Below are 9,695 nucleotides of genomic sequence, written 5' to 3'. Positions count from 1 at the left end.
AATAAGATCCTCATAAAAGAAAGAAACAAAGAAATAAGATTCTAGCTCCCCCAAACCCTAGCTGTCCTTCTTGGGTATGGTAAGACTGCGTACATCTTACCCTTCCCAAACTCTACTCGTGAGAAACTACTGATTTTCTTGTTTTTTTGTTGTTATATATATAAGGAGCACTATAAAGTTCCTTTTCTTGAGCTTTACCCCCAACACACAAACATACCTTAATATATAGTACCATAAATCTCAGTCTCAACAACCTGACCTTTTTCTTCCACTTTTACTTGTGCCTTTCCCGTTTCTTCTTTTCTTAATTTATTCAGTCACAAAATAATCACCACCTTCACACGTTTGCTTGCCACTCTCACTTAACCATCTAATTCCTTGTTAAGGTTATGACAGCTTATTCTTATTTTCCAAAATAGAGAATCTTTGAGCATCTCTAGTTCATTTGCTTAATTTTTTATTTTTTTTTTGCATTTAGATCACTTTTCTTTTGTGCTTTAGATATCGACTCACTAGAAGCCCATTCCAGGAGTAAACCACTGCCTACCAAAAAGTTCACCGTAAAGGCTTCCTCCCAAAAAATTGTCAGACCAGTTTGTTCATGTTAGCATGCAGTCCAATAAAAAGGTGAAGTAGTGGTATTTTCTTCCATTTAATTAGAAAGACACACTTTCTCGTATATTAAATTCTATGGAAGTATAATCAAGTTGTCATTATTTCAGACCTGACAAGAAATAGAATATCATCAGAAAAAAACTCAAGAAATCTTCATATTCTTGATTTTGCCACCCTTCTTTAGTATACTCCAAAATGTCATCCACACAAGTTATGGATCCTCTACAGCAACCACCACCAATGGTTTTGAACCCGAAAGCTTATTCGGATCATCGAGATCATGGATCGGTTGGACCCGTAATCGGTGTAATAGTAATGATAGCTTTTCTAGGAGCAATTGCTGTGATGATAGGTAAGATATGTTCGGGCCGTGGGATAATGGGTCGTGGTTACTATGACATTGAAGGATGGGTTGAGACCAAGTGTGGGTCTTGTATTGATGGACGGGTTGACCCGCCACGTCCACATGTGACTGGTTCACCGCCAGTAGTGGAGGAGAGCGGTGGGTCCGGCACTGATTCCCCTGTGCCGGAGGAGGAGGTGGAAGCAAGAGAAGAAGAGGCGTCTGATCAACAAAGTACTAATCTGCATTAGCATATATGGCCGATCTAAAATTTTAATTTTATGGGTTTAATATTTAAAGTTTATAGTATTGAACCTATTATATTTTAAAGTTATGAATTCATATTTGCTATTTATTTTTATTTTAATAATTTTTAGATACAAATTTATATTTTGTGTCGAAAATATTGGGTTAAGTTGAAACCGCGAGCACACTCCATCTGCCCCTGAGCACACCTGAGAAAAGCTAGCCGATGATCAAGTCTTGAAAAGAGTGGCTCACACTATGGTTTTCTTTTTCATTTCTTTAATGGGAAAACGTAGCCTTTTTTTCCTTTCTGATTCTTATTTTTGTGTTTAATTAGTCCGACGTATTTCTCTAGATTTGGAATTAACAGCATTGGATATTGTAATTTGTAGCAATTCTTTCTCAATCATTAATAGGGGTTAAAGAGGATTGCGTTTTCACTTGTTTGAAGTTGCATTATCTTTTATTTTATTTTATTTAAATTAAATAAATAGGCTTTTTCTCGTTTGTTCGTCAAAGCTTTCGAGCAGCTCATTGCTTTTAAAAGAACACTACTAAAAATTTGGCTAAAATCGACCACGGCAAACCGTTCGATTTCGGTCGATAATTCTAAATATTTTATGTTTTAATTTTTTTTTACGAAACACGACCAAATTCGGTCTTTATTTTTGCGCAAAAACGCAGGAAACTATTTTGGCGTCCCGCAAAATTTATTTTTTAAGAAATCGACCAACTTTGGTTGGTTTATCATATAAAATAAATTTAAATTTAAATTTAAAAAACCGACCGAAATTGGTCGGTTATTTCAGTTGGTCATTTTAAAAAATCGACCGACTTCAGTCGGTAATTTTACATTTTTAATAAACACAGACCAAAACCGATCGGTTATTTCGGGCGAAAATGAATTCAAAAAGTACAAATAAAATAAAAGATAGTCTTAATCTAAAATGTACCTATGTGTAGTAGTTGAATAGTATCCTGCCACAATACAGACCCCGGTTCGATTTCCAGACGATACATTTTTTAATTGCATAATTAAAATACCGAGAGACTTCGGTAGATTTTTTTTTGGTCGCTTGTGAATTTTATTTACCGACCGAAATCGGTCGGAAATTGCAACCGACTTTGGTCGCTATTTATTATCGACTAGTCTAATTTTGACAAATTAAAGGCGGTCAAAAATTGATCAATTTTTTTAATCTTTTGAAGATTCGGTCGGTATTTCTAGACAGTTTTAAGCCGTTTTCTAGTAGTAGAAGATAGGCCGACCAAAGAAAGATGATGTGAAAACTTCACTCCTTTTCCGGAGAGTTGTTTATGTACCTTCTCTTTTTTTAAGTAAAATGAATATTCAAGTATCACGTAATTCATAGCTAATAAATTAAATAAATCATGTTTAAAACCCGACTAGATAGTTTTCTATTTAGGAAGTAACTTAAATGCTGTAGCTCCAAATTTCAATCCCTACAATCAGCATTATTGCAAGCTATATTCTAAATCCTTCGTATCATTTCCATTTCTCTTTTGAGTAATAAAGCTGTTTTAAGTTGTAGTGGTTGTTAGTTGTTACTATACATGATTTATACAATCATTACTCTTCCGTTTTCTCCGCACCCAAAAGATATGATATAGACAATCTACCTTAAAAAAGGCAGCCCGGTGCACTAAACTCCCGCTATGTGCGGGGTTCGGGCCGGACTACAAGGTATATTCTACGCAATTTTATCCTGTATTTCTGCAAGAGGCTGTTTCCACGGCTTGAACTCGTGACCTCATGGTCACATGACATCAACTTTACCAGTTACGTCAAGGCTCCCCTTCAAAATAGACAGTTTACCTTAATGCAAGTATTAGTCGTTGTTCCATGGCTTGAACTTGTAACGTATAAATCAAAACAATTTTATCATTGCTCGAAAGTTCCCTTTCTATGAATTTCTCAGAGGAACATAGCACTTTCTTACTTACTCTTTGACTATGAAGTTAACCTAGCACAGCACTATAAGAAGCAATAAAAACCAACAACCAAATAGTACGTACAAATATAGCTCGATAATAGATGCACGATGTATTAATGAATAACAGAACTAGAGAGGTTGAACAATTACAGCAGTACCGTCATCCCCGGGCCCCGGGTTAAAGAAAACCCAGACGATACTTTACAATTTCGATAGAAAACTAATATAATATTCTTTAATTTTTCTTAAAAATGTATTAGCTATAAAAGTTGTGATGTATAGTATTACTATAAAATTTGTATATATATGAATCATGTTCAGAGATTTAAATTTTAATGTACGCATTCTCATAAAAATGAAATATGTTAATCATCATATTCTGGATAATAGTCAAATATTTAAGTTCACTAGATTAGAATATAACTAAGGAATTTTTACCTTCCTATGCCACATATGAAACCTTATTACCATCAATGTTTAAGGTTAGAGATAATTACATTTAGTATACTAAATTACAATTTATATACCATAATTTAAAACAGGGATATAATTAATGAGACATTTATATGAGGCATAATTATAGGACCGTATATTCCCACGTTTCTCTTTCCTTTCAGATCAACCCCCCCCCCCCCACGTTTTACCTTTACCCGTAACTCCCCCACGTTTAGCGTCTGTTTTCTTCTTTACAGAACAAAAGCTACCCACGTTCTTCATTATTCTCCATTTAAATTCATCAAATATTGAAGTTATTATTCTACAAAATTCATTCCCATCTTTAGTCAAGTTGAAGTTAAACCATGAAGAACATCAAATCTCCCAAAAAAATACCTAAAAATCTACAGTAGGTGATATCTCCTCTTTTGATTTGGGTGTTTTAACACCAAAATCACCACAAAAACAAGTAAATCTACACAAGCAATGGAACCTACTACTCACAGTTCATCTCCTAGACAAATCCGTGCCGAGATGAGAACAAAGCAAATGCACGATGTAGATGCTGGAGGAAGTGCTACAACTGGCGGCAAACAACTCAAAAGAAAAGGGAAAGAGGTATGTGTAGATGACGACTTTGTTGAAGATGTCCCTAAAATTCCAACAGTTAAAAAACCCAAGTTGTCTCCTGCTTCCTCAAAACAAAAAATGAAGAAATAGTCCAAAAAACTCCGAAAATTGGTTCAGAGAAAAAATTTGGTGAAGGTAAACATTTATTATTTTCATTTCCAGTTTTTTAGTTTTGTTTTTGGATGTAAAAATCTCTGTTTTAAGTGTTTTGGCAACTTGTAGATTAGTTGTCTTAATTTTGTAGATTATTTGTAGTTGTGATTTTCTATAGTTTATAATTGTAGTTATTTGTAGTCGTTTTGTAGTTATATTGACGTTAGCTTTTAAATTTTAAAACAGAACTGTAGTTACTTTTTTCTTCCTGCATTTTTGTAGATAATGTTTATATCTGTAGATGTCTTGTAGTGTTTTGTAGTTATATGTGTGGGTAGGCTGTATTTTTTTGAAGCAGATTTATATGTAGTTTTTCTTCCTGATTTGTTTTTAGCTATTTGTGTAGTGATTGTGTAGTTATATGTAGATAATATGTAGATTAATGCTTCATTTTTATGCAGTTTACTAATGTGAAATAATTTATCATTTTGTGCAGAATGGACATTATTTTGCCCCACATAATGTGGATTATCGGGTGCTTAGATTCCACACTTTGTGTGATCCTAGCATTCCTAGCCAGATAAAAGAGTTATTGTCTCCAAATGCTTTAAAGCTTTTTAAAAATACTTGTTTTGGTTACTTACTGTCTTTCCCCTCCATTTGCATGCAAAACCAAGCTATTCATCTTCTGATGAAGTATGAACTGTCTAAGTGTAATGAATCATTTTTTTCAGTCCACTTGAAGGGGAAAAAATTGAATTTTTCATTGAGAGAGTTTGGTTTAATTACCGGTTTAAATTGTGTGAATCAGTTTACAGATTATGGATATACTTCTATTTATGTTAGCAAGTTAATGAATAGCTATTTTCCTAACAAAAAAAGAGTAGAGAAGTGGTATTTGAAAAACATAGTAACAAATAGATCTTGGGTAAACGATGAGGATGCAGTCAAGTTGTGCATTCTTTATCTTTTGGAATTTTTTGTTTGCCCTTATGACAAAGACCATGTGTCTTTTATAGACCACTTTAGGTTCTATTTGGTAGAGTCTGGTCAGTTTGAGTCATACCCATGGAGTATTAAATAGTTCAATCAGGTTATGAAATCCGTTAGGCATCGTCTAAATCTCCGTGTACATTCTTATCTCATACGGAGATGCTCATTAGCCTTGCAAGTGTGGCTTTATGAGTGTTGCTCGACCGTCAGCACGGAGCTTGCTACGAGGTGTTCTGACTCAATACCTCGCATATTAAGAAGGTCAGCTACTAAGGGACAGATTTGGTTAACTGCCTTTGAAGAGAAAATGATCAAGCCTGAGTGGATTAAGGTATTTTTTTCAGTTTTATATGTTGCTACATTTACCTTCATAATATCTACAATTAGTCTACATTTTTTGTCTTAGTGGAACTAACTGTTTTTTTTCATCATTAAGTTCACAAGCGTGACTAAATCTGGAGAAGAGATTGGAGTGCTTACTCTGCCAAACAAGATTGAGTATGAAGATGAACAAGGTGCACAATCATCAGAGGTTCCAAATGCTGATTCTCCAACATTGAAACCCAAACATACAGATTGTCAAGAGGACAAGGAATCTGTAGCTAAGAAGCTCAGGAAGCTAGAAAAGGGAATTGAGCAGGTAATATTATTAACTACAATATATTTACATATTTGATACAATTTATCTACAATTCATAACAATTTATGTAGTATACATTATAGTTAAATTGTAGTATAATTCTATAGTCAGCCCTGTTGGGATTGCACACATTGTAGTTAAATTGTAGTATAACTGTAGCAATTTGTAGACAATTGTGAAAATAATACTGCCTCGTACATAATTAAACTGATTTGTAATTTATTTGAATAAAATTACCAACTAACTATATTTTTAACTTTTAAGTTGATGGAAAGTTAGAGGATTTTAGGAAGGCTATATTTGAGGAACTCCATGACCTTCGAGTGTTTATAGATGATTCTATGAAGAGTGTTTTGAATTTGATAAACAGGAGATATGATGTGGATGAGGCAAAGGTAAGAGTTGACATATATTTATATACCAAAACAAATTATGACATATGAAACAATATACTCAAACTAACGTAAAATCTTTAGTTTGATGGTAGTTCAACCAAAAACAATGACCAACAACAAGGAGCGAACAACCAGCAATTTCAGTTCAATATTGGTGAGCAAGTGCATGCAAGCACAAGCAACACAGGTACCTACAAAATACCTACAAATATATATACTTAGTATAAAACTTTATAGAGCATAGTTTTATTATTCACATTTTATCTACAACTTCCTACATATATCTATAACTTTCAAGGCAGTATTATCTAGTATTATTTACCTTTTTTTAATTATAAATTGAAGCTGCAGTTTGTCCAGAACATGTTCCAGCACATGTTGACTTATATTCAGAATTTCAAGAAGCAGCTGAGGTAGAACAAGCAAGTATAATATCGTACTGTCATTCAGAATAAATAATTGTTGTTTATACAATTTTACATTCATGTTAAGTAAGTTATGTTTTATGTAACAGATATTGAAGATATCAATGCACAGTCCCCAATTCATGGAGTGACTGTAGCAGCTCAGACAGAACAAGTCATTGAGAAACAGCTAAATGAAGGTGAAGATGCACAACATGTGGATGAAGTTGTTTCTGAAGGATCAGGCATTGATAAGAAGGGTGTGACATTGGATGACTTTGAGTTGCCAAACAACTTAACACAATTGGTTAAGTATGGTGAGCCCATACCAGATGAAGCAACCCCTATTCATCCGGGCAGAACCAGGCAACCGGGGAAACATGCACGATCACCTTTCATACCTCTATATAGTTCTGAAGGTAGCAGCTCTATTGGACCTAAAGTTTTCTACCTCAAGTACCCCTTCACAACTCTTATAGGTGAAAATGTATATTCTGATGTATTAGATAAGTTCAACAAGTGGTTATACAACCGTAGTAACAAAGTATATAAGAGGTATGAATGCTTAATTTGACACTTTCATTTTAGCATTTTAAAGTTTAAATAAGTAATTCATTCTGTGATTTTTTTTATTGGACATTTATTTGTTGTTACAGGAGGAAGGCTCTCTTTTCCATAAAGGATAACCAAATCAAACCTTGGTTAGACCTTGGAGTTGAAAAGGTGAATAAGAAGCACTGGTTTTACTCCCTTGCTCACCCCGGACAAGTCCTCAATGACTCGGTAAGTATCAAAGAATAAATTCACAAGATATATTTTGTCTTTTGTTTTGTAGTATAATTGTAGTTATATTGTTGATATGAAATATATGTGACCATGCCTTTTATTATAAATTATAGATATAATGTAGACATTTCTTATAAATGTTGCTCTTATTATTTATAGTGTGATTGTATTTAGGTTGGACCTTATGTATCATATTTGATGATGAATTGTATGTAAAAATTATATATTTGGTAATTTGGACAGAATTGGTATATCTGTATTTCATGATTGTAGTTAAATTGTAGAGCAAGTTGAAGACTTATAATATTAACTGTAGTTTAATGTAGATATTATTGAGACCTTATGGTAGTTGTTGTGTGCCATTTGTTGTTGTGTATAGCAGCTAAAGTGTAGCTATTTGTTAGATTATTTGAATTCTGACTTTGTAGTTTAAAGTGTAGCTGCTTTGTTGATAATTGTAGTTACACTGTAGCTTATAGTAGATTTTATTTTATTTTGCAGCACATTGATATTATTATGTATTACCTGAGAAAAAGAGGCAAATATGGCCCCAACAACAACAACACTAGGTTTACAACAACTGATTGCTTGTTCAAGTCAAAGATTGAACAAATCTATGAGAAGTTCATAAGTTCTCCGCCAGAAAAAAAGTATTAAGTTGTTAAACCCGATGATGATGTTGCAGAATATATTCTTGGGTATAGGCTTCTTGCTAATGTTGCCTGGGATAAAGTTGACTATGTCATCATGCCCGTGAACATTGTAGAGAATTTCCATTGGTTGTTGGTCGTTTTCGACATAGCAGACAGGCAACTTTATGTGTATGATTCCATGGTGTCTTCACACCATTATAATGCTGTTGAATCATGTGTTGATAAGCTTTCAATCATTATCCCTCTGTATTTGTCTTGCACTGGTTTCTACGGGAAGCGTAAAGACATTGACTTCAAGACCACAAAGGCATACATTGAGAAACTATTTACAGACCCTCTCAACATACAGTGGATGGTTGCGGAGATTCCACAGCAAAAGGAAGGATCATTGTAAAAAAAACTATTCTCTCTTTCTATATGTTTAATTATTATTTTTTATAATCATTTGTTAAATAATTAATTTTTTTTGTCTTATGCACCGATTGTGCTGTATTTGTGGCTGCTTTTGCGGAGTATGTTAGCCTTGGAGATTTGTCAATCCCTTCAGAAGACCTTTCGGATATCGACCAACACCGTAGACGCTATGGAGCTCTCCTATGGGACTATGCTACAAAGAAGCAAGAAGATGGGTCAATCAGTGAAAGTGAGGTTACATGCAGGCTAGCAAGGAGGAAGGGTGCTCCTGCTTTGAATGAGAAGACTAGAGTCCAGAGAAAGAAGAAATAGTGTCCTGTATTCCTAGTTTAGTTGATGCCAATTTGTAGTTGAAGGAGAATACACTACTTTATGAACAAAATTTTTATTTTTTTATTGCAGCATACCTTTTTGTTTTGTTATTTTATCTTTCATTATTAGTTGTTCCCTTGAATATAAATTGGTTGTTTACAACACTGTATCTTTATTATATTAAACATGAGTATTTTGATGTTAGAATACAATTTGCCTACAAATAATTTTCACAATATCTACATTTTGGAAACACTCAATGTAGTTATTGTATATAATTTTATAGTTGTATATGTTCATAACTTTTACGAAATACCTTTAAGTTCTAGGTAATATCTGTATATAATTGTATATGGTGAAGTTAAATTACACAACAAACAAAAGAAATAAATACTCCAATCCTAGAAATATATTATCCACAATTTATCTACAAATTATTACCAAGACTACAATTTAACAACATTTAACCTATATTTTACTGGGCTGTTGTTGTTCTTGTTGTTGTTAACCTATATTTTACCTACAATCTGGAAACACTTTACATTAAAGTTACTTTTTTTATATCAGTTGTATTGTAGATAATAAATATTAAAATTTAATTACACTATATCAAAGACAAATTTAGATGTCTGACACAATACATAAAAGCATATTAAACACACATAAACAAATTGTAGTCTACTTCATAATGATCTTTAAAAACTTAAACGATTACACAAAAAATTTGTTAGCTTTAACTTACTAACAGTTAGTTTGAATAACTATTCTAACTACATGATAT

At 33.2% G+C, this 9,695-nt stretch overlaps 1 protein-coding gene across 1 annotated transcript; it reads left to right on the top strand.

Moving 5' to 3' along the window:
• Window positions 1-810: 810 nt before the first annotated feature.
• LOC104245559 (uncharacterized) lies at window positions 811-1,209 on the top strand. Its single transcript, XM_009801181.2, has one exon. It carries the CDS (start codon window positions 811-813, stop codon window positions 1,207-1,209), a length of 399 nt encoding a protein of 132 aa, XP_009799483.1.
• Window positions 1,210-9,695: the final 8,486 nt, after the last annotated feature.

This window comes from Nicotiana sylvestris, chromosome 12 (genome assembly GCF_000393655.2).
Source record: "Nicotiana sylvestris chromosome 12, ASM39365v2, whole genome shotgun sequence".
NCBI classification, from domain to species: Eukaryota; Viridiplantae; Streptophyta; class Magnoliopsida; order Solanales; family Solanaceae; genus Nicotiana; species Nicotiana sylvestris.
This window is presented reverse-complemented; position numbering and strand designations above follow the sequence as displayed.

Bases quoted from the DNA above. Each gene is read 5' to 3' on its own strand.
- LOC104245559 (XM_009801181.2), top strand. From the start codon at position 811: ATGTCATCCACACAAGTTATGGATCCTCTACAGCAACCACCACCAATG.